This window comes from Peromyscus eremicus, chromosome 6 (assembly GCF_949786415.1).
Source record: "Peromyscus eremicus chromosome 6, PerEre_H2_v1, whole genome shotgun sequence".
Lineage (NCBI taxonomy): Eukaryota > Metazoa > Chordata > Mammalia > Rodentia > Cricetidae > Peromyscus > Peromyscus eremicus.
Genome location: NC_081421.1, coordinates 81,016,585 through 81,042,447, shown reverse-complemented (window position 1 = coordinate 81,042,447; position 25,863 = coordinate 81,016,585). Strand labels below are relative to the sequence as shown.

At 47.3% G+C, this 25,863-nt stretch overlaps 1 protein-coding gene and 1 pseudogene across 1 annotated transcript; both read left to right on the top strand.

The window, feature by feature from the left end:
• Positions 1-2,622: 2,622 nt before the first annotated feature.
• LOC131913443 (glutathione S-transferase Mu 3) lies at positions 2,623-8,284 on the top strand. Its single transcript, XM_059266076.1, has 8 exons — positions 2,623-2,861; positions 3,115-3,190; positions 3,720-3,784; positions 4,071-4,152; positions 4,248-4,348; positions 5,612-5,707; positions 5,791-5,901; positions 7,844-8,284. Exons 1-8 carry the CDS (start codon positions 2,826-2,828, stop codon positions 7,931-7,933), a joined length of 657 nt encoding a protein of 218 aa, XP_059122059.1. The 5' UTR covers positions 2,623-2,825; the 3' UTR covers positions 7,934-8,284.
• Positions 8,285-16,618: 8,334 nt separating this feature from the next.
• LOC131913447 (glutathione S-transferase Mu 6-like) lies at positions 16,619-21,234 on the top strand (annotated as a pseudogene).
• Positions 21,235-25,863: the final 4,629 nt, after the last annotated feature.

Below are 25,863 nucleotides of genomic sequence, written 5' to 3'. Positions count from 1 at the left end.
AATTCTCTCCAATATATTTAGATTTTCCATGCACAGTGTCCTTTTAAGCCACCTGGACTGGCTGGGCTGTGAACTTGTGACTGAGCACAGTGACAGCCAGAGATCAGTGATCAACTCTGGGGTTCAGTTCTCCAGCACAGTACTGGCTTCAGACATCTTCCCATGTCCCTGGTCCCCACTGCTCCCTGTTGCCTTTAGAGACCTCTCTCCTTCAAAGGATGATGCTCTTAGACTCTGGGACCCTGCACTGAGGGCTTGCTGTCCCAGCCCTTACCCTCTTCTGCAGAGCTGTTCTCTCCTCTGAGGGGCTGCAGGGCTCTGACTCCTTCCCAGGTCCCCTGAGTTCTTGTTCTGGTCAGCAAGGATTCCTTCTCTATCATCCACTCCCCTTCTCCAGACATCATAGTGTGTGGAAATATGCTGATGTGCCTTGTACTTGCTAAATACCTCCCCCTGCAATTCCAAGCGGACTTGTGGTCTTTAGTAGTCAATTTACAGCTCACATGAAGGGCCTTCTTATCTGTGGGGTCTCTATGCTAGAGACTCAATTTTAATAATGGAGAAATAATGTTTAGTAAAGAAGAAAACGGACTGGATGAGCACAGTTGTACCATTTCTGTTCCATGTAAAGTTGTTTTAATGTTCTTTTAATGTCTTTTAAAGTTATTATTCTGGTCAATCTTAGCACTTAACACTCATTTTTTTTTTCAGATAAACCCAGAAAGTTTAATTTTCTAAGCTCAATGTGTATAATAACCCTTAGAATAGCAAATGATTAAAAATCTAAAACATAGGAGCTCATGGAACCAGGCAGTTATGTGCATGTGTGAATAGTATTGTCTTTCTTTGGGCAATCTTTTTTTTCTCCTATTATTATTATTAAGAGATTTTCTATTCATTTTATATACCAACCACAGATTCCCCTGTCCTCCCTCCTCCCACCCCCAGCCTTCCCCCCAATCCACCCCCCATTTTCACCTCCTCCAAGGCAAGGTCTCCCATGAGTAGGTCAGCTCAGGCACCCTCTTGACTATTGCCAGTAGTCTAAGGTGGGGCCATCCTTGTGGATTCCTGGGAACTTCCCTAGCACCCTGTTTCTCCCTATTCCCATGATGTCTTCATTTATCATGGTATCTCTTTCCTTGCTCTCCTACTCTGTCCCTGTTCCAGCTCGAACCTCACATCCTCTCTGGGCAATTTTAACACTAACCATCGTCCTTAAGGCCTCAGGTTATTTTCTGAGCTGGGACATTCCAGGATCCTCAAGTGGGCAGTGGACATGTCCAAATGTTAAAGCAGCATTTGTCACAGACACTGTCAGCTCCGATGACATGGTCTCTGAGCTTGCGTCCTCACAGAGACCTGCAAAGCGTGTGGCTTCTCTAATTTCATAGAATGAAGACAGCCTCTGCCTGTCCCCTGCACCCTCTCTGCACACCTCACCCTCCTGAGGGCAAACCCTAAGTGACATGCTGCCTTCATATCCTGTAGACCTAGGAAAGGATGACTTAATCCCAAAACGTACTTCTGCAGAGCAGCAACCTTGCCCTTTGGCTTCCAAACCCATTTTAGTCTCCACTTCCGTCATTTGTTTTCATGATTTCTGATAAGTTTCTGTAAACAAGGTGATGTCATCCTCTGGTCAATTAGGCAGGAGCCTCTTGATTTTGGAAGAGTGTCTTGCCTTCAAGGAAGAAAGTAGACATGTGGGACCCTGTTGTTGGTAGGACATTGTCCTTATGAAGGTTCTCCCAGGACCCATACATACCCCAGGGTAACTTGAAAGGCCATTTGACCCACCCTTTCACATCTAGACACATGTGTGTCAGGAACCTGGGCCAGGACCAGAATCCAGGCATCTGGACAGCTGAGGGTCTAGCTTTGGGCTCCTTTGTGTCCTGTGCAGAGTGTTCCAGGCTCCTGTGTGGACAGCATCCTGCTGTCCCTTGAAAGCAAGCCTCTTGGAACACATGCTCTCCCACTCTATTGCACACCCCATCTGTGAGCTCTTTGCTCCCTTGCACTGTGATAATCCCTGGGGAATCCTGCCAGCCAGCCATCCTGCAGTGTGAATGGGTTATCTCAGATTTCTTGTTCCCTGGGTGTCTGGTTCTTGGATTTAGCTCACAAACAGGTCAAAAGTACTAATTTATATGGTCACTAACTTGCTGAACATATGACCAAGCCCCCACATTTCCTAAAGGAAAATACCGAGACTACCTGTTTTCTGATTGTCCCTGTCCTGGAGTCCTTCCAATGTCATGGATTGTCCCATGACTTTAGGTGGCTAATAAAGCTGTGGTGGACTAGAAAGCCTGGCAGCTGACAAACTGGCTGCTCTGGACGCCGCGATAGGTTCTGGATTAAACTTTCAAGTTAGGGGCTCCCGCTTTATCTTTCGCTGAGGGTTGGGCCTCCCTCAATGCCGGATTTCCACAGTCTAGGGGTCAAAGCCAAGTAAGTTCTTCAAGGAAAGGAAAGCTGCACCGTGAGCTTTTGGGGCACCCAGCAGGGGGCGAGGGCGGGAAGGCGCTAAAGGAGATTGGAAGACTCTGCCGCGCCTGCGGGACCCCAATCAGAATCCAGGGCCTGAGGCTGCAAGGGATCTTTCTCCTGCCTCTCCCAGGATGAGGGTGTGGGTGGCCCTTTGGTTTAGGGTTCAAAGTCTCTGAGGACGCTTGGAGGGAAAGGCAGCGCCTGAGTGGGGTTAGGGCATTGAGGGCGGGACCGTTTACCAGGCCCCTCCCACCTTTCTCTTCGTGCTTCCTTAAAGTCCCCGGCTCAACCCTTCTGAAGCCAGGCCAGAAGACCACAGCACCAGCACCATGCCTATGACACTGGGTTACTGGAATGTCCGCGGTGTAAGAGGGATCTGCCTGAAGGGTAGGACTAGGACTTGGGCGGGGAGCTCCGAGCCGCCAGGGCTGTAGCAGAGGGATACTCCTCTTAGCTCTCTGGCGCTCACACACTTGAGAGGCTGCGCAGATGAGGCTCTGCAGGTGTGATGCACCGCGGGGTAGCTGTGTTTGCATAGCGCGGGAGGACTCAGTTGAAAAGACGAAATCATACAGTGAGGGTCCAACCTTCTCTAATGTCTCTGCTCTTCTCTGCCAGCTGACTCACCCCATCCGCCTGCTCCTGGAGTACACAGACTCAAGCTATGAGGAGAAGAGATACACCATGGGGGATGGTAATGGCACCTTCCCTGTCAGTCACCTGCTTCCCTCTTGCCCAGTGATGTCCATCACCCTGTGCCTAGCCTCTTATACCTCAGGCCTGCAGTCCTGCTACAGTTGGAGTTAGAGCCTGGAACCTCTTGAGGGGGCAGTTTGGTTTTTTAAACACTGGGAATGGCCTGGTGTGATGGAGCTCACATTTGATTTCAGCACTAGGGAGGCAGAAGCAGGTGGATCTCTGTGTGTTCGAGGTTGGCCAGGTCTATATATCTAGTTCCAGGACAGCCAGAATTACATAGTTGATAAACCTTGTCTCAACATTGGGAATGGAGTTCCTGGTCCACCTGTATTCATAATTGTCCTGGGTTCACTACTGGGGTCCGAATGGGTCCAGGCTCCCCTTATTACCGGTTATTTATACCCTCTCCTCCATCTTGGAAAATGACTTAGTGTAGAGGTTGCAGATACCTCAGGGTATCTTGCTCCTGACTCCTTGGGTGGGTCCCTGAGGACTGATTTCTTTTCATTTCATCTTGTCTACAGCCCCCAACTTTGACAGAAGCCAATGGCTGAGTGAGAAATTCAACCTGGGCCTGGACATTCCCAACGTAGGTGCCGGGAAAGGGCTGTTTGGGGAAGGCACGGTGTCCTCGCCTCATCTCCCTGCTGGGCTGAGGGGTTTGGGATCAGAGCTTCTGCTCACCTGCTCCCATGCCAGGCTGGCACAGCATTTCTGTAATGGGCTGGGTCCCATCTTCTATTCAGTGGGCAGTGTGCTCGTGGAGGGCACACCTTGCCAGGCACACTGAGTGCCAGGCCCCATGTTGGTCCTCACCCAGGGAGGGGATTCAGGGACCCCATATCCCATCTGATTGTCCTTGCTTGTCCTTCCAGCTGCCCTACTTAATTGATGGGTCACATAAGATCACCCAGAGCAACGCCATCCTGCGATACCTTGGCCGCAAATATAACCTCTGTGAGTGGGCTGGCTACAGGGTGGGGCATGGTGGACAACCCCCTTGTCTTGGCTGGGGTGGGATGCTCAGGTTGAGTGTTCTGTGTGTGCTGCAGGTGGAGAGACAGAGGAGGAGAGGATTCGTGTGGACACTTTGGAGAACCAGGTTATGGACACTCGCATACAACTCATGATAGTCTGCTGCAGCCCTGACTTTGTGAGTTGCCAGGGGTGGAGCAGACAGGGTTTGCAGCAGGACTTAAAGTCATGCATTCAGATCTGCAGCATCCTCCCTCAGTGAATGAACTGTGTTGCTGGTACTCCAAGCTCTCCTTTCTTAATGCAGGAGGCTCCTCATAACCCCAGTGAGACAGCACATGAACACTGTGAAACTATCCTTACTAGAGTAACCATGCAAGAGACGGCTGATGTTCTGCTGGTGGACAGTTGATCTAAGTCCTTTAGTATAGTTGTAAATCTCGGCTGGATCTGTCCTTTGACCACTTCCATGTGTCATTTAACCCAGTGTTCACACTAACAATTCCTCTTAAAACACAAACTTAAAGGATGGAAATAGAGGCTGGAGAGATTGCTCAGGGGATCAAAGTCTTTGATGTGTAAGCATGAGGACTTAGTTATAGGTCCCTGGTACCCACATTAAAGACAAGTAAACCTGAGCGTGACAGCATGATCTTATAATCATAGCACCTCAGGAAAGGAAACAGGAGGATTTCTGGCCTTGCTGGTCAATGAGCCCAGCCAGTCTGTGAGCTCCAGGTTGAGTGAATGACACTGTCACAAAACCATAATGTGGAGAGAAATTGAGAAAGACACTGGATAGCAACCTTCAGCTTCCACAGATGCACACATAGGTAAACACACACACACACACACACACACACACACACACACACACACACCTCCCTCCTACAAACACATTATAAAGATAGGATGCACAGACTTGGGAGTGGCATGCAAAATGGTCTACACATACACCTAGTGCTTTCCAAGAGTTCTGTCTTTGGCATCAGGTAGGGTCAGGACATCTTCCTAGGAGAGAGCTCAGGGTCAGTCAGAGTACCTTTGGCTGTTCTTCTTTTCAATATTAGTGATTGCTCAAATCTGATGCAGGCTCTTCACATATCTGATCTATTCTTATGCAACCCCAGAAACTGCAGTATAACCTTGTCTTCTCCTGGGATCTATACATCCTTTGCTTCTGTGGCTCCACTGGATCTCTGGCACCATAACATCCATGATATTTAGGATGTCCTGGATGTGACTCATAGCACCTGGGTATCAGTGGTGACAGATTTAGGAACAGTATAGCGTTCCTGTCTGACTTCCCGTCATCTCTAACAGATGATGTTTGCTACTAATAAAATGGTGGTGATATTCATGAACTTAGCTCTTCAAGGCCAGCAGCCTCTATGATAGGGAGACTGTGACTAAGGTTGGTGACACCTGTTTTCTGCCTCAGGAGAAGCAGAAGCCAGAGTTCTTGAAGGCCATCCCTGATAAGATGAAAATCTATTCTGAGTTCCTGGGCAAGCGGCCATGGTTCGCAGGGGACAAGGTAAAGGGAGGGAGGTGGAGAGAGGAGTTACCATTCTCCCCAGGTTGTCAGGTTCCAGCACGCTCACTGTCGGCTTCCTGCAGATCACCTATGTGGATTTCCTCGCTTACGATATTCTCGACCAGTACCGTATGTTTGAGCCCAAGTGCCTGGATGCCTTCCCAAACCTGAAGGACTTCTTGGCCCGCTTTGAGGTGATGCCCTGACCCTCCTTCTTCTTGGGTGGCCTTCTTCTTCTCTTCCTGTAAGGATAAAAAAGAAAGGTGAAGTGGGTACCTTTTGGCGGGCCCTGCCAAGGTATACCACTAAGCAAACACGCCACTTGTGACAGAGTTAGTGCAAGAAGTTTATTGGGGAGGTGGGAAGGGGAGAGTGAAAGAGTGAGAGAGACAGACAGGGAAGAAACAAGAGGAAGAGGAGAGGCCAGAGAGCGAGCTGTGCCTGGCGGGCACTTTTAAGGGATGCACATGTTGCACATGTTGCCTAGCTGATGTTGGGAAGGTACCTGACAACAGGTGATGACGTAACTGCTTTGGAGGCAGAGACAGGGCTGCTGCTGCTGCAGCAGAAGCTAACACTCCCTTTCACAATGCTTTTCTAATCTGAGACTAGAGGAAAACAAGCAGGGCTTTTTGAGCTTTCTGTCAAGACCCATATGGGGCAAAATTACCACTTCAAAATCCCCAAAGGTGGGGGGGACATACAAATGCCACAAGCTTGGGACTGAATCAGCAGAGAGCTGTAGAAACCCAGACTGTGAGATGCATGTGCTACTCCCCATGGCTGCTGAGCCCAGCCTGGACCTCACCTGATTTTAGTCTTGAGTCATCTACAATAGGGAATCTGAGACCTTGATCCAAGGGTTTTTCTACCTGCTATCTGTTGTAGGCAGACTTTTCTTTCCTGTCTACCAGTTCCCAAATAATCAACAAAGAGACTCAATATTAATTATAAATGCTCGGCCAATAGCTCAGGCTTGTTACTAGCTAACTCTTACATTTAAATTAACCTGTATTTCTTATCTATGCTTTGCCACATGACTTGGTACCTTTTCTCAGTTTGGCATGCCCATCTTGCTTCTCTCTGAGTCTGCTAGTGACTCCTGACTCTACCCTTCTTCCTCCCAGCATTCTCAGTTTGGCTCTCCAGCATAACCTTATCCTATTTAGATAGTGGCCAGTCAAGCTTCTTTATTAAACCAATCACAGTGACAAATCTCCCACAGTGTACAAAGGGATTATTACACAGCAATCTGTTGGCCTTGTTCATTCCCCATCAAGGATGTACTTTCCCAACTAATTTCCATCAGCTTTGTTCTGGCCCAGGCTGGATGTCCTAGGGGAATGTCCAATAGCTGGCATGGCTCTAGGGTGGGTGTGTGGAGAAACAGAGTGGCACCTTAGCTCAGCTTGTGTATAGACAGCTGTGGATCTCTTTGTGCCCTCTGGAATTGTCTGTGTGTTCTCCAGTTTGGTGTATGGCTTGTAGCACAACGTACAGTCGTATGGAGTGGTTCCTGTATTGTGGGTGCAGATGAGGACAGCCAGGGTGCAGTGAGATTATACTCAGGAACCAGTTGAACAATCCTCAGCTCTGCTCTCAGGAAATTGTTTAGAATGTGATGTCCCTTTCATTCAGGATTTGCTGAGTCACTGGTTCCACTTGTCTTTCTGGTTCTTTTTTCCTGTTACATCCCTCCTGTGTGTGTAAATACAAGCTAGAAAGTACTTTCCAGCTGCATGTCTGAGGGAGGGGGGTAAAGGGAGAGAGAGAGAGAGAGAGACAGAGAGAGAGAAGGGCAGCCCCAGAGCCAGGCTGATTCCAGCCCTGTCTTGATCATTACCATGTGAGCAGGGGAAGTTGATTAACCTTTCTGGACCTCAGGTTGCTTTCTGATAGCTGGTCATGGTGTTTCCTGAGCATGTATTGTAACCTTTAGTGGGAATAAAGCACCTTCATAGGGTCTAGTCTCTCTTGCCTTATAGGAATTGAAGAGTTCTCTTGCCAGGGCTGGGAGCTAAGCTAGCTGTGCCATGTTCCAGGGCTTGAGCTTTTGAGAAAGGCTATTCCTGGTGGGACTGCTCAGCATAGGGGGGCTGCAGACCTGAGCTCTGGCTGTGTCCTTCCAATTTACAGGGCCTGAAGAAGATCTCCGCCTACATGAAGAGTAACCGCTTCCTGCCAAGACCTGTATTTACTAAGATAGCCCAGTGGGGCACTGATTAGGCCCCTGCCATGCTGGCACTCACAGGGAGTGCCAGTCCACACTGGGGATCCTCCAGGCCCTGGGGACACCTGGCCTTCTGCCCTGCAGCACTTCCTTCTCCTTCCCACTGCCTTCTCCAGCTTTTCAGTCTCCTCAGCTCGACCCTAGTCAAGCCCATGCAATCTCCATCTCCCCACTTCCTTTCATCAAGACCCCTTCCTCATTTGTGCCCCAAGCCAACCACACAGTCCTCTTCTATGACCTGATGTCTGCCCTGAACTCTGCTCCCTAGAACTACCCTAAAGGTCAATACTATCTCAAGTCCCCCAGTGGGGGGCTGCCCCAGGCCTTCTCATCGCCAATAAAGCCTGAAACACTAGCTCTGTGTTGTGTCTCAGTCCTTTTGCTTTTTGGACTCTCCGAGTGTCACAGCTGCTTCCAGAAGTCTGAGCTCCGAGCCTGTCGTGCTGGCTCTGAGGAGTCTAATGGAACAGAAGGAGTTTGAAATATCTTGATTCTAACCTGAGACCCTCACAGCAGTGACAAAGCTCTCTAGAGGATAAAGTGTGCTTGTCTGGACTCTCATTCACTGCAATATGTACTGGGACTCTGAACTGTGAAAAAGCCTGTGGGTCTGGGTCTCAATGAGTGATGATGTGGCTTTGGATGGCCTCTCTTCCTTCACATCTGTGGCTGTGTCAATATTAGATTTCTAGGGTATTGTCTTTACTGGGTCTCTGATATCTTCTTCTGGCTTGAAGCTCCCCTGGCATGGGGACCTTCATTCTTGGTCAATCCTTTCTGTTTGGGGAAAGGGAATTGAATTTACCCTACTCTCTGCTAATTTTTATGACCTGTCCTTCCTGCACCCAAGGAATCACTGTCAGTAAATCTCCTGGTCAGCGAGGCTCCCTGTGTCTCCTTCAACACTGTGTTAGCCAGACAGTTCTTGGAGAACTTCAAAGATGCGTTTGTGACGATCAAACCCAGTTTTGTACAGGCATGATGGGATTAGCTGTGATTGCGTTCAGGTTTGAATACAATAGAATGGTTGATTGCCAAGACCTGCATGGCTCTGGGGTGGACCTGACTGGGGCACCTGGAAAAGAAGAAAGACTGAAACAAGTCCAGAAAACACTGGGATCGGCAGGCCATGTGCTATGATGGAGATGCAGTAGCCACCCAGAAATTTAGTGTGTACAGCTGAACAAGAAGGCGGGTTTATTATTCACGTGTGAACAAGGAGGTCTGCCAGCTCATCTCTGTAAGGGTCTGTAGGGGAGCAGTCCTTGACAGTCATCCTGGAGGAAGAAACTGTGGTTGGTACTTTCTGCACATACTGTCAACGCCTGTCCTTGGACCACAAGAAGGCCTTGTCTTTCTTCTGAGCCTGACCTGGGGAAGGCCTTGTCCTTCTCATGGGTCTGAGTGAGGCATTGTGGTTCTTGCCATAGACATGTTCATATCAACAATACACGTTCACTCAGACTTCATCTGCTCCCCAACGGTGATATTTTATGTGTCAAATGGAGTGTGCTGAGAGCTCCCCAGGAAGCTTGTGAAATGTTGTATGCTGGTGGGGCTATGGTGATGTTTCTAGAAGTGATGCACTGTTGACTCTGTAGACTGAGTAAAGAGGATTGCTCTCACCACGAGGGTCAGGCACCACTCATGGGCACAGGGCTTAGGTGGAATCACAGCTAGATGATGTGTGAGATCATTCTGTCATGCCCGGGCACCCCTGGGCTAGTCATGTGCATTCTTTTCTCAGGCTTTAACTGGGGCTTTCCCAGCACTTCCTATCCAGTCAGGACTGATTCCACATGGGCTTTGGGGGTGGGGGTGTCTCCTGAAGTCAGCAGAAGAGGGGATACACACCACAGGAGACCTTTTCCATTAGAAATAACATATGTACATCCACAGAACCCATAATAACATGCCTACACATTCTTTTTTTCATTTATTTTATATACTGACCATAGTTTCCTCTCCCCCCTCCTCTTCCCTCTCCCCCATCCCTTCCACTCCCCCTCCCCCAATTCACTCCTCCTCAGTCTCCATTCAGAAAAGGGCAGGCCTCCCATGGGAGTCAACAAAGCATGGTACATCAAGTTGAGGCAGGACCCAGCTCCTCCCCGTGCATCAAGGTTGGGTGAGGCAACCCAGCATGAGGATTGGGTTCTCACAAGCTAGCTCAAGTGCCAGGGACAGGTCCTGATCCCATTGCTAGGAGCCCTACAAACAGACCAAGCTACACAACTATCACCCACATTCAGAGGGCCTAGGTTGGTCTTATGCAGGCTCCCTAGCTGTCGATCCAGAGTCAGTGAGCTTCCATGAATTCAGGTCAGCTGTCTCTGTGGGTTTCCCTGTCATGATCTTGACGACCCTGGCTCATACAATCCTTCCTCTCTCTCTTCACCAAGACTCCTGGAGCTTGACCCAGTGTTTGTGTGTGGATCTCTGCATCTGCTTACATCTGTTACTAGATGAAGGCTCTCTGTTGGCAATTTGGGTAGTCACCAATCTGATTACAGAAGAAGGCCAGTTCAGGGACCCTCTCCACTATTGCTAGGAGTCTTAGCTGGGGTCATCCTTGTAGATTCCTGGGAGTTTCCTGGCTCCAGGTTTCTCCTTAACCCCATAATGTGCCCTACACATTCTATTGATCCTGTCTCATGGGTCCTGGCTGGCCTTGGAGGGCAAGGGCCAAAATATTGGCAGTCCTTATGAACCCCCTTACTTTTACTGGTATAGAACTCCCAATTTTTTGGTGAACACCCAGGAGGACAGCATTGCCAATCTTGTAATTTTAATTTTCATTGACATTTTGATCAGGTTCAGAAAAAACACTGAACAGTTTTAAATAAATCTTGATTTTGTTAAGACTCATTTTCCCTGGTTATATTAATGAAACAATGTTTAGTAGAGCAAGAGACCAATATCCTAGGAGAACTCTGTTGACTTAAAGATAATTTTGGTATTAGTTATTGGACTTTGACCTTAGTAGTTAATAACCTTTAGTCATCAGACACGTATTATCCACAGACCTGTATAACTTATCCATGCTATCTACAACCTGACTTAAAGTTTAAAAAATTGTCTTCAACTTTTATCTTTCATTTTTAGGACAAAAAATCTTGTTTTGCCGGGCGGTGGTGGCGCACGCCTTTAATCCCAGCACTTGGGAGGCAGAGCCAGGCGGATCTCTGTGAGTTCGAGGCCAGCCTGGGCTACCAAGTGAGTCCCAGGAAAGGCGCAAAGCTACACAGAGAAACCCTGTCTCGAAAAACAAAAAAAAAAAAAAAATCTTGTTTTATTGTATAAAATCCACCCTTATTACAGGTTTTAAAAAAAGTTTACCCTCTTACCAAAAATATATCTATTTTCATATTTATATCCTTTTCATGTCTCTCTCTATTTTATAACAAGAATTTAATCCAAACTATGTATGTGGCACAGTGTAGTAAATTAAGATTGTCTGTACATATATAGCCATATTTTCAAGCTTCGTTTCTCTTGCAAGTCTTGGGAATATGTCTCATCACTTGGATTTTTACATCTTTTCCCCAAATGGTCTCACAGATTCTGAAAGTAAGAGAAAGCGTTATAGTCCCTGAGGGCCTGCCGATGCATCAATGCTCTTGAGCGCTGAGCATTCTCTATAAACAAGAAAAGGCAGAAGAGGAAGTACACAGAGATGCAAACAGCTTTAGGTATTAACCCTCTAATTGCAGCAGTAGGTACAAAAGATGTTTATTCACTATCTTTTATGTCTGCCGAGTTCCTTTAGACATGGCAAAGTCAACCACAGGCCACGTTACCTGCCACTTGGTTTTGAACCTTCAAAGACAGCTCTTTGCCCCCAACTCAGAGCACTGGCACAAAGGACAGTGCTCTTTGGTGTTAGGCAGCTAGACTGACATTAGCAGACTTTGAAGCCATTTGAAGACAAACTGAATTGTCATAATCAGCTCTCTGCCTTTCTGTTATCTGTATAAAGGGTAACATCAAGATTGCTCCTCCTTAAGATTCAAATACCAAATGAGGAGGTGGAAGAGGAAGGTATCAGGGCTTTGTTTAGTCCCATTAAGGGAAGGTACTTCTTCCTGGTCAGTTGTAGAATCTGAGTTCTACCTCTGGCCCTGGGTACAGACATGGCATTCTAAACTGTTCAAAACATAAGATTCCAAATACATATTATTGTCTCCTCCCTTAAGAGTTACCCAGCTAGACTTGTCAATGATCTGGCTGGGAGACCACATCCTCAAGAAACCTGATATACCCGAAGACATGTCAAGAGATGGGAGGAATAATTACTCCATGAATGAGATAACATACTTACAGACCCTAAAGCCCTGTCCTTGATGCAGTTGCTCACAGATGATGTGCTAAGCCTGCTGCTCTACTGAATTCTAACTCAAAAGGGATGGCTCTTCCTTTCTCCCCTTCCTATTTGTTCTTCAGATAGCAGCCAAATCACAGCATGTTTCCCCTGACTCTCATTCTTTGAAGGCCTCCCTCATCTCATACGGCTTCTTCCAAACCTCCATTGCTGTGCCTACCTGCTTCCTTGGACACTAACCCAAAGAGTGCCACTCACTCCCCATTTTCCATTCTTCCCTCCTGGCAGCTACTGATATTTACTGCTTTCCTGACCTGCTACTTTCCTCTCTTATTCTTAATGAGATGGTCCGTGAGTTTCCCTCCAAGTCCATTTTCATTTATTTATTTTATTTTTCAGACATGCAATTCAGGCTGGCCTCAAATTGCTATGGCAACTGAACTCCTGATCCTCTTGCTTTTACCTCCGAAGAACTGTGATTATAGAATTACACAATTATTCCCTCACTGAGTCTTGTGTGCATGTGTGTATGTGTGTGTGTGTGTGTGTGTGTGTGTGCACATGTGTTCAACATATGTGTAGAAATCAGGGGTTGATATCTGGTATCTTCCTCAATTACTCTCCACTTTAATTTTAAGACAAGGTTTCTCACTGAATTTGTAGCTCACCAATTCAGCTAGACTGGCCATCCAGGAAGTCTCTGGGAACTTCCTGTCTCCATTTCCCTAGCATTAGGATTACAGGTGCACCTCACCATGTCTCGTTTTTTTTAATGTGGGGTCTAGGGAATAGAACCCATGTTTGATATTCTGGCTAGTTCCCCCCATAAACATAATATTTTTTATTAATTATTTTGGAATTTCATACAATGCACCCTGTTCATGCTCTCTTCTCATTCCTTCTAGGTCCATCTTCCCTTGTACCCCACACCCCCCAAAAAACCCAAACAGCAATAACAACAACAAACCCAAACTTCCACCAAGTGCAGTTTGTGTTGCCCATTTACTCCCTGGAGCATGGTCAAACTCCTAGCAGCCATCCCATTAAAGAAAATTGGGTCCCCCCCTTCCTTCCCCTCTCCCCCAGATCCACTCTTCCTCTGTTTTCCTTCAGAAAAGAGCAGGCCTCCCAGGAATATCCACTGAATGCAGCATAGCAAGATACAATTAGACCAGGCACAAACCCTCATATCAAGGCTGGATCAGGCAACCCAGCAGGAGGAAAAGGGTCCCATGAGCAGACGAGAGAGTCAGAGACACCCTGCCCTCACTGTTAACACTCCCACAGAAACACCAAGCTAACAAGCATAACGTATATGCAGGGGACCCAGCTCAGATCCATGAAGGCTCATGACTGCCACTTCAGTCTCTGGGAGTCCCTCTGAGCACTGCTTAGGTGAAGTCTGTGGGCCATGTCCTCCTGGTGTCCTTGACCCCTGTGGTTCTTGTATTTCTGCCTTCCCCTCTTCCAGGGGTTCCCTGAGCTCCAAGGGGAGGGAAAGAATGGAGTTTTCCAATTTGGGCTCTCTCTCCACCTAATGTTTGACTGTGGTTCTCTAAATCTGTGCCCAATAGCTGCTGGTGGAAGCTTCTTTGATCACGATTGGGCTAGGTATTGATCATGTTTGTCTTTCTGGGTCTGGGCTACCTCACTCAGGATGTTTTTTTTTTTCTAGTTCCATCCATTTGCCTGCAAATTTCATGATGTCATTCTTTAACAGCTGAGTAGTACTCCATTGTGTAAGTGTACCACATCTTATTTATCCATTTTTCTTTGGTTGAGGGGCATCTAGGTTGTTTCCAGGTTCTGGCTATTATGAATAAAACTACTATGAACACAGTTGAGCAAGTGTCCTTGTGGTAGGATGGAGCATCCTTAAAGTATATGCCCAAGAGTGGTATAGCTGGATCTTGAGGTAGATAGATTCCCAATTTTCTGAAGAGCCACCGTATTGATTTACATGCTGGCTAGTTTTTCATCAACTTGACACAAGCTGGAGTTATTTGGAAAAAGGAACCTCAATTGAGAAAATACCTATATCAGATTGCCTGTAGACAAGTCTGTAGTGTAGTTCATGATTGATGTGGGAGCACTCAGCTCACAGGACAGGGGTGTGGAAGATGAGGGGGGTGTGGGAGTGTGAGGTGTGGGGTGTAGGCAGTGGGAGATGCCACCTACCCCTGAGCATCATGGTCTTGAGTGATGTAAGAAAGCAGACTGAAAAAGCCATAGCAAGCAGGCCAGTAAGTACTTTTTTTCTATGCGTGTATGGCCTCTGCTCTAGTTCCTGCTTGCAGTTCCTGACCTGACTTCCCTCAGTGATGGAGTGAGACCTGAGAACTGAAGTAAACCTCTCTTCCTCGAGTTGCTTTTGGTCGTTGTGTTTAATCACAGCAACAGGAACCCTGACTAAAACACCTGGCAAGTCTCTACCAACAGAGCCATTTCTCCATTCTCCTGAGTTTGTTTTTAAACCCATTCATCAGTGATACTGTGGCAGTCTGAATAAAAATGGCCCCCATAGGCACATAGATTTGAATGGTTGGTCACCAGGAAGTGGCACTGTTTGAAAGGATTAGGAGGTGTGGCCTTGTCAGGTTAGGTGAGACTTCGTTGGAGGGAGTGTGTCTCTCACTGGGGTGTGCTTTGAGGTTTCAAGGTTCCAAGCCAGGCCCAGTGGCTCTCTCTTCTCGCTGCCTTTGGATCCAGATGTAGAACTCTTAGCTACCATGTCTGCTGCACGCCACCATGGTCTCTCCTACGAGGATAATAGACTAAACCTCTGAGACTGTGAGCAAGCCCCGATTAAATTATAAATTTCTTTTATAAGAGTGACCAATGGTCACAGTGTCTCTGCACAGCAATAGAACAATCACTAAGACAAACACTAAAAACCTGAACAAGGGAACTTTGGCTCTCAAGTAACATTGGTAGGCTGTATTTGAGTTTTAACCTCAAGTCTCAGGTCCCACAATGACTTGAAGGGCATTTGAACCACCCTCTCATACCCAAACACACATGAATCAGGAGCCTGAGCTGATGCTGGGGAGAGCTGGACAGCTGAGAGTCTGGCTTTGACCTCCCTAGATCCTGTGCAGATACTGCAGGCTCTCCTCTGATCAGGATTCTGTAACCCCTTGGAAGCAGGAGAGGTGTCTGGGTCCTTGGAGCGCATGCTCAACCACCCCGGCAAACTCCAGCTGTGAGCTCTGTGTTCCCTCCCACCGTGTTGGTGAGTGTGAGGTTCTGCCAACAGTCTGCTGTCAGTGGTGGTGGGAAGCCCCGAGTCCCCATGCCCTCTGTGTCTGGTTCTTGGACTGAAATCACAGTTATGGCCAATGTACTGATTCAATTATATGCTCATTAGCTTGATGATCAAAGGCCTTCATCTCCAACCAAATCCCCTAAAGGAAACACAGAGACTCTTAGCTGTGCTGTTTGTCACGGTCCTGGGGTCGTTCCCATGTCACTTCTTGTTCCTGTAACTCTAGGCTGTGGGACAATGAGGTTTTGATAGTTTCAGGCTAGAGGAGTCTTGGAAATAGTGATACACGCTGGATTAAACTCTCAAGTTGGGGCATGACTTTCTGGTCCTTATATTGAGGGGTAAGCCTCCTGAGATGACAGATTCCCACAGTCTAGGTGTGAAAATTGAGCCCTTCAGTGAAAGGAGGGAGAGCCGCCTTGTTCTCTGCCTATCTGGCCAGTCTCCAGGGCACTGCCAACTTCCTGAGGACCCAGCAGGGGGAGGGGCTGTGGGCAGGGAGCCACCACAGCAGGCCTGCCAGTCACTGCCTTTGGTATCTGAATGCTCAGACCTGCCCCTGGAGATTGCAGAGTTTGGACCGAATTTCACTACAGTCGTGCTGAGTTGGGCTTCAGGCCTTGAGTTTGGGCCATCTGGGAGTGGGGAAGGAGGACTCAGGAACCTCATGCAAGCAGACACTGCCCCCTGTGTACTGGTATCTGAAAGTGAAGTCCATCCATCCATCCTGTCTGCTCAGTCTCCAAGGCTAGAACAGAAAACACGCCCGTGACTCTGGGCTACTGGAATGTCCGTGGGGTGAGTTAAAAGGTTAGGCTGCTAAGTGGGAAGGGCCCTGGGTTGGGACCCAGTGAAGTATTAGGGCCTGGTTCCAGGAGGAAGAAACTCTTCAGCGCTTTCTAGAGTCTCCTTCCTGTTTCCTGTCAGGAGTCCTATACTTGGCCCTGTTCTATCGTTAGGATTAGAGATGGAGGCTTTCCTAGAGGAGGTGAGGTCAATTTAGGATCTCACTAGCCGTGACTTGTTACCGGCCATCTCTCACAGCTGGGTCACGCCATTCGCCTGCTCCTGGAATACACAGAGACAGACTACCAAGAGAAGAGATACTCCATGGGGGATGGTAATGACATTCTTCTGGTCAGACTCTTCCCCAACTGTGTCCATCGATGCCCAGTAGCTTCTGCCTGGTTCCCTGTTTCTCAGCTCTGTGGCTCTCCTCCAGATGAACCCAGAGCTTACCCCTTACAGAAACCTCCTGCGGGTGCAGCTTCCTTTTTCAATACATAACCCTGGGAGTGGAGCGCTCCCTCCCTCTCAACCTGTAATTGTGTGGGGTTTGCCTAGTGCTTGCCCATACCTTTTGTAAAGCTTAGTCATGTGGGACCTACAGGCTTTGAAGGAATATTCACTTATGCAACCTTGGCATATGAGAATGAATGGGTCAGTTTACAGATTCCCTACCTCAGGCATGAAATAAATAATAAACGGCGCTGGTTACCGTGCGAAAAGATCACGAGGCACAGCCACGACTGCCTAGTAGCAGAGAGCTTTATTAGGAGGGAGAGGGATGGGAGGAGAAGAACCAGGCCTGGGGGAGACAGAACAGAACAGAGAGAGGGTGGTGCCTGCCTCTGGCTTTTTAAGGGTTCCTGGTGAACATGCTCAGGCGGGCTTCTTATGGAGTTACACCATGCATGCACTGACTGTGTGTCCACGCCTCACACACGTAGTCGCCAGTGCACATTGATGACATAAGATGCAAGATGCAAGACCCGTTGCTTAACTCCTGAACTGCATGTGTGCGGCCGTGTAGCTGGAGTGAGGGCAGAATTCTAACAAGGGTGGCTTCCCTTGGCATTTTTGGAGGATCTCAGGGAAAGGGAAGAATGTATAGGGAGAGATATTTTCACATTATTTTGTCCACTACAGCTCCTAATGACTGAAGCCAGTGGCTGAGTGAGAAATTCAGGCTGGGCCTAGACTTTCCCAATATAGGTGCGGGAAGGGGAGGTTTGGGGAAGGCATGGTGTCCTCACCTCATCTCCTTGCCTGCATGAGGGGGTTTGGGATCAGAGCTTCAACTCTCCTGCTCCCATTCCTGGTGGCTTCACAGTGTTTCTGTGATGGGCTGTGTCCCACCTCTTCCATTCAGTGGGCAGCGTGTTCATAGAGGGCTTCTAATGGCAGGCACACTGAGTGCCAGGCCCTGTGTCTGTCTTTACCCAGGGAAGAATGTTGGGACCTCATATCCTATCGAACTGTCCCTGCTTGTCTTTCCAGCTGCCCTACTTAATTGATGGATCACACAAGATCACCCAGAGCAATACCATCTGGCTCTACCTTGGCCACAAGCACAACCTATGTGAGGCTGGCTGAAGGTGGGGGACAGAAGCCATCCTCTTGGGTGGGATGCTGAGAGTGAACCTGTGCTGTGTGTACCTCAGATTGGGAGACAAAATGAGAGGGTTTGTGTGGACATTTTGGAGAACCAGGTTATGGACACCTGAATGCAGATGAGTGTGGTATGCTATAGCCCTGACTTTGTGAGTCCTTACTGGGGCAGACAGGGGTTTGAAGGAGAAGTTAAAGGCTTGTGTTCATATCCATACTTGTTCTATTTGGTATTTGAACCCGCCCATTACGATTCTCCAGGGTTTCCTATTCAGCCAACACACTCACCTCCTTAACCCTCCAATCTTATTAATAAACACTGTGTATCAATGCCTAGAAATATTTAATATTACTGTGACAGCCATGGTTGGGTATTTAGTTACTATATATTCTTGTATTCAGAATTCTCTTCAACTTTGAACTTGACCACTGTTCATCTTGCCTAGCTGGTCACACATCATCTGCCTGCTCCTTGAGTGAACAGATTCAAACCAGAAGAAAATGTCTGATACATTCAGAAATCTACCCAACAGTTTTTCCAGAGCTGAGTTGCCTGTAGAAGCAATACTCAGGGCCTCTCTCCCTAACAGGCAGCCCATGGTCAGCCTGAAGACCTTTGTCCCTTTCAGCATCAAACATGGCTCAGCTTTGCTCACGCTGCTCAAATATTGACTCTGTTCTTGTGTCATCCCTTGGAAATAATTTGGTCTCTTCAGACTGTTAACTACTGTGCTTCTCTGGTTCCACTCTACTTCTAGGTGCAGAACCTGTCAGTTACCCTAAAGTCCTGGGTGTAATATACCATGCCTGGTTTGGATGCCAGTGGTGACAGATTCAGAGACAGTGTGGCATTCCCATCTAACTTAGGCATTAGTGTGGCATTTCCATCTTAAGCTCCAAGTGAACTCTGCTACCAAGTAGGAGTCTGATTACCAAGACTGTGGTGCATTACAGAGAAGCCTGCACACCAGCACAGGCCCAGGATTAGAAAGAGGCTGCTCTTCTGCACAGCCCTATGAGGGCAGCCTTTCTCCAGAGCACTGGTGTCTAAGGGTTGTGACAACTGTTTTCTACCTCAGGAGAAACGGAAGCCAGAGTACTTAGAGGGCCTCCCAGATCACCTGAAGCTCTACTCTGAGTTCCTGGGGAAGCAGCCATGGTTTACAGGGGACAAGGTAAAGAGGGTAACTGGTGAGGAGGGGGAGTTGGCATTCTTCCCAGATTACCAGATCCCATCTCACTGACCCTGCTTCCTGCAGATCACCTATGTGGATTTCCTTGTCTATGATGTCCTTGACCAGCACCGTGTATTTCAGCCCAAGTGCCTGGATGCCTTCCCAAACCTGAAGGACTTCTTGGCCCGTTTTGAGGTGATGCCCTGGTCCTCCTTCCTCTTGGCTGTCCTTCCCTGCCCCCTTTCCAGGATGCTTCCCTATTCTGAGGGTTAAAAGAAGAATAACAAGGATCTATTGAGCACTGGCTTTCTGCCAGGACCTGTGATCAGCCGCTTAGATCTGTGGAGTCCATTTATCATTGCAACAGCTGGCCACCTGGATAGAATTAGATGTCCCACTGGACTGATAAGGAATCTGAGACTGTGGAGGGCAAGCTGCTTGCTCAAGGTCCTAGTGCCAGCAGAGACTGTTCTGGGCTCCTGACTGCCTTTGGCTTCTAAAGGCAGCATTCAGTGTCTGTCTCTGATTTGTGTAAAAAGGAAAGTCAGGCCTTTGTACATCCTGGGTTTCCTGCCCAGGACCTGTGGTATGCAGAACATGTGAAGAATGTGTTTGTTCCTGCAGCCATTAGGCTGAGACCAAGGCCGACTGATGTGCAGCACCAAGACATCCTCAATGGTCCTGCCTGATCTGCAGAATGATGTTGTCAGTTCATGTTCCTGACTAGGGAAGCATTGTGATCCTGGCTGTTCCCATGGAAGATTTTATCTTGAGTTCTGTTGGTGGGTGTGCTCTTGTCTCCTCTCTTCTTTCATATCTCATGTTCCTCTATGAGATGAGATCATACTTTTATTTTTATTCAGATTCTTTGGAATTTTCCCCTGTGTGTGGCACAGGGTCAGGCCCAGCAGGACACGCAATAATGTCCCTCCATCCTGGGGCTGAGTTCAGCTGGAAGCAGTAGGCAGGGCAGAGATGCATGTGGTATTAGTGGTGGCCCTCATCTCACAGTTACTCATAGCCAGGCTGAACTCTCTGGTTGGACACGAACAAGACCTACTTTTTTCAGATTTGTGTATTGGAGCCGTTAGTACAGCAACAGATCTCAGCCTGGAAGTGTTTTTCCTTCTCCTCCACTCTCCATGAAGGGATGCATTTATTTTTTCAGTTAGTTCTCACCAGCTCTGGTTCTGGGCCACATGGCATGGCCTTGGGAGTGTGCAAGAGGTGGCCTGGCTGAGGGATGGGGTGTTTGTGGTGTGCAGAAGCCCTTGTTCTGAGCACAGATGGGTGTGGCTTGTTGGGGTAGCTCTGGCTCTCTGTTGGTCTTTAGAAATGATCTGTGCACTTTTGCTGAGGTGTCCTGGAACACACTCCATTGCCTCAGAGCTAGAGATGAGGTTGGTTGGGGCTCAGGGAGAGTGCTCAGGGATCACACTGGAGCTGGCCTCTCCCTGCTCTGCATCCCCCTCACCCTCTCCATTCACACTCAGGGTTTGCTGAATCACTGGGCAGGACCTGGGCTCCCTTCTGAGCCCCATGCAAGTTCTCAGCCCTGTTGGTTTTCTGGCTCCTTGCTTCTTTTCATCATAGAGCAGCCAGGAGTGACAGTGCCCCCTATGGGAGGCAGGAGGGAAGTGCACAGAGAGCAGAGTGGCAGCCACAGCTGGGCTGAGCCTCTTAGCCATGGGAGAGTGAGGAAGTTTCTTAACCTCTGGGTACCTCAGCATCCCTGCTGAATGGTGGTGGTGGGACTGGTTTTGCAGGGTGGTTGGGTGGATTTTCTAGATCTGTCTTTTAAAGTCTCTTGGATGTTCCTAGAGTGAGTTTGCCCACCTGACGTCCTTCTTTCTCCTTCCTGCTACAGGGCCTGAAGAAGAACTCTGCCTATATGAAGAGAAGCCACTTCCTCCCAAGGCCTGTGTACTTAAAACTGGCTACATGGGGTAACAAGTAGGAGCCCGCACTGCTGGTACTGTTAGGGAGACCTGTCATGCACCCGGCGCTCTGGACTTTGAACCGTCCTTGGCTCCTGCTGTCTACTCTGCTTCAGTCTTCCCTTCCTTTCCGCCTATTCCATTTCCTTATCCTCCACCAGGGTCACTATGTCCCCCCACTGTAAACGTTCAGCTCATCACTTTGTTGGTTCTTTCCTTCTCTTCCTTGTTTCTCCAGTTTCCAACCAGACAGTCCCAGGCTTTGCTTTGAGAAGCTTAATTGACGTCATGCTCCCCATGGTTGCGGTTGCCTGAGATCAGCCTTGTCTGGACTCCACTTACTCTGTGTCTTGTCTTATAGCCTGTGGCTCTACAGACCGCATGGACTCAGTTGAGTGTCATTTGCTCTTTTGTTCATGGGAAGAGGTGAGTAATGAGACTGTGATCGGAGCTCCCAATCAAATACGGTCCTTGATGTCCTCTGAAAATTCTGACCCTGGGATTCAGGATGGTGCTCCTTTTGTGCCAGGTCCTCGTTCATCCTGCAGTATAGAGTATCTCCATTGGCTGTGTATCCTGTGTGTCGGGCTTCGAAGCAATGCTAGCCTAATGGGAAGAGGTGAGCAGGCTCTAGACTCAACATCTGTTCTCACCTAGAAGTCTTTCTTGAACTGAACATTCAGTTTTCTGAATTCTTCTTCTTCTCAAGATGTCTCCCCATAAATATTCCCACTGCTTGTGACTGGGGTTGTGGGTGTTTTCGCCTAAGTCAATCATAGGCTCCTTTGAAGGATCCAGGCATTGTTAGATGCTAAAAGCATCCTTTGATGAGGGCCAGATCATGGATTCTGGCCTTTGCCAAGCACTTCCTTCGACCTACCTGTAACTAGGAACAGGTTGGAGGACAGCCCTGCGGGGCATTGTCCTTGTGCCAAGTTCCAGCTGCTGCTACTACAGCAGTTAAGAAATAAGTACTCACAGGCAGGATGTGAGGTCACTGTGAAATAAGTGATTAATTAAAAGCTTGTGAGATAAGAGAAGAGATTATTTCCTTTATTTATTGATTAATCTGGTAAGATCAAAATCCTTTAAGCCAGCCCTTATTAAACATTGACTAAAGGGTAAACTGTGTGTCTCAGAGGGCCACACTGCAGCTTCCACAAGAGTCTTCTTCTTTTTTTTTTTTTGTTTCTTTGTTTGGTTTTGGATTTTCTTTTAAATTTGTTTTTGATTTGGGAGAGAGGGTGCAAGGGCAGAGGGCAGATTCCAGGAGATAGGGAGATAAGTGGGATTGGAAAGCATGATGTAAAATCCACAGAGTCAATAAAATTTAAAAGCAAACTGCCCCAGCCAGCAGGGCTTCAACGGGTTCTCGACCACCCTAAGGACGGAATGATAGGGACAGGAGACACAAAGGAAATACACCAAGACAAGATTCTGATCAAGGTGAAACTTTATTTTTCTCCAGGAGGGATTATATAGTTCCTGCAGGGTGGGGGGAGCAAGAAGCTGTTATCTGCACAGGGTGGGGCAAGCTAACAGGATGCTTGTGAAGGATGTTTACAGGGTGAAAAGGTCAAGGGCTCTACTCAATGTCCTGTTGCTAGGCAACCTGACTGTAAGATGATCTAGTTCCCTGTCTTATCGGGGGTCTGTATTTTTCCACTAATTAGAGATTCTGTCCTTGTCCCTGACAACAAACAAACAAAAAAAACATTAACTCAAACACAGATGAACTAACAGGAAAAAGGGAAGTTAAAGGGGATATGATCAAAGTTAAGTAGGTAGACACAAATAATAAATGAGATTAAAAGGGTGTGTGTGTGTGTGTGTGTGTGTGTGTGTGGTGCATGTGCATGTGGGGGGGTTCATATGGAAATCAGAGGTTGATAATGTCAGATGTCTTCTTCAACCATCCTCTACCTTACTTCTTTTTTTTCAGACTTTGTCTCATACTGGTCCTGAAGCTCACTGATTTGACTGAATCTCCTAGCTAGAAAGTCCCAGGATTCTTCTTGCTTCCCTCTCCCTGCACTGAAATAGCCAGGCTCACACTTCCTAGCCTGGCTTTTACATAGGTGCCAGGAGTCGGACTCAGCTGGTCGAGCATGCACAGTGTGCAAGTACTTTACAGACTGAGCTATCCCTCCAGCCCCTCCTGGGCTTTTCTGATTCCTCTGCTGCATGTCATTCTGTAGAAGTCACAGACGACTTACAGTGAATGGTTCTGGCCATGTCCCATTGGATGTATTTCACACACAGTGGCTGTAACACAGAGAACACCAAACAATCAACTCGGGCAAAGGACCTCCATGGACTTTTCTTTTTCTTGGAAAGATATGCAAGCATCTGTAAGCACACGAAAAGTTGTTCAAGAATCAGTTATCATTAGAGAAATGTAGGGCACAACGGCATTCAACATCTGCCTGACACACATCTGATTAGTCACTGTCAGTAAGCTGCAGACAGTGATTGTGTGGAGTAACTGGAACGTTTTCGCTCTGGGTTGTAAACTGCTACAGCACTGTGGAAATTAGGTTGTGCCTCATAAAGAAGTGATAGAATTACTTATGATGAACCAATTCCTTTTCTAGGTATATACTCAAAATAATTCAAGGTTCATATATAATACATATGCATATAATATATAGTATATATGTGCCATATATAGTGGATTTATATAACTATTTTGGCTTTTTTAGACAAAATTTCTCTATTTAGCTCTCAAACTGGCCTAGAATTATTTATGGAGCCTAGACTGGCCAAGACTTGTAATCTTCTTGCCTAAAAGCTTCCTGAGTCCTTAGGATTACAGATATGTGCCACCATGGCCAGTTCAAATATGTATTTGTATGTCCATGTTCAAAGAAGCATTATTCTGATGAATAAAATATGAAAGCAACCCATGAACCTATTTACAAATGAATGTAAAAAGAAAATGCAGTATAGGAACACAGAGGAATACTTCTCAGTGTTTTAGAGGAGGGCTATTTTGACACATGATAAAGCTTAGATGAAACTCGAGCTGTTAGAACTGGTAAAACAAAACAAAACAAAACAAAACCAAAACACCACTGTGAACATTTTACAATTCTGATTATATTAGCTACTTTCCCTATCATTCTGACAAAATACTGGGCAGGACACTACTGAAGGGCAAAAAGATTTATTTAGGTTAATATTTCAGAAAGTTTGACCCACAGTCCCTTGGCTGTACGTGCTCAGGCAGACTATCATGGTGGCCAGAACATACGGTAGAGGCTGGTTTTCACTTCTTGGTGGATAAGAGGCAGAGTGCGACAGGAAGACTGTCCTCTGCAAGGACCCGTTCCCAGGCATCTCCTCTTGCAGCTCTGTCTCGTTCTAAATCCACCACCTCACATGACAGTGCCGCACTCAAGTGTCCAGAATATGACCCTGTGGGTACAGTCAGTATTTGAGCTACAATGTAGATGTAACCAACCGTCTTATTAAATAAGAAACACAGAACCATTGCAAAGAAGAAAGCCAAGAGATCAGAGCTAAGAGCCTTACCCTGCAGCTAGCCTCTTCAGCCAAGAGACCTCTCCGAAAGAGACCTACTTCCTGTCTGTTTGTCTTTATATAGACTTTCTGTTCTGCCTTCTCATTGGTTGTAAAACCAACCACATGACTGCCTCGTCACTGTCTGTTGGCTGTATCCTTGAACACACAGAGATCTAGCTCTGCCTACCAAGTGCTGGGATTAAAGGCGTGCACCACCAACGCCCAGCTTTTGCTATGGCTCTAATAGCTCTGACCCCCGGGCAACTTTATTAACATACAATTAAAATCACATTTCAGTACAAATAAAATATCACCATACTACAACACGATGAAGGCCCAATAGTCACAGAGATGGTGGCTTCTGCAGGCTGCAGGGAAAGGGAGCTGACAGCATCTCCAACTTTACAGAAGGAAAAGGGCCACAGAGATGAGGGGTGGTGGCAGCTGCCAGCACAATGCCCATGACAATACTGAGCTGACACAGTAGGAATGTGATTTTATAGAACTTACTATACCCCAAACAATATAAGGTCCAGCCTTTGTTGTTTGCTCCCGGGGTCCGTGGAAGAACCTAACAACCAGCTGTGGATTCTAGTCTGAGGGATAGCCAATGAATCTAAGCACACTGAGTTCTTCAGTCCATTCACTTTATTCTTCTAAATCCATTCTATCTGCATAGTTTCTTTTTCTGTTCTCATACTTAGCTCCTCTCAGTCCCTCCTACACTCAGTCCCTTCTGCTGTTCTCTCATCATTCTACCTAGTTCTTTCCTTCTCTGGCCTCATCTTGTTCTTCTCAATCAATTCTCCTTCTGCTCTGAGGGAACCAGTGTATATACCCAACAGCAACTCTTTGGTGGGGAATGACTAAAGGGAGTTCTCTGGTAGGGTCAACTAAAAGCTGAGATCAGTTAGGGAATTTATGTGCTCAAAGTATAATCTAGAAGTGGCTAGGTAGAATGTTAGAGGTCTATAAACGTCAATAAGTCACTAGAAAAGCAAAACAGCCTTTAACTGTTTTTTTTTTTTTTTTTTTTTTTTTCCTGCTCATCCCAGTTGCAGCCGCTTTGGGGGGGGGGGGGACGACTTATGCTCGGTTGCTAGGCAACCTAGTTCTTAGCATGTAGCATTTGGTTAGTAAAAGCACTTTCGCTAAGAGTAATTGCTAAGGAAGATTAAAACTTAATTTGCACAAGAAGCTTGGCACCTGTCTCACACCTGGCCTTGTCAGAAATCTCCTTAGGTCAGTGGGAAATAACTGCCTTAACTCGGTAACTAGCAAATGACTAAAACACCATTTCAGGAATGTGAGC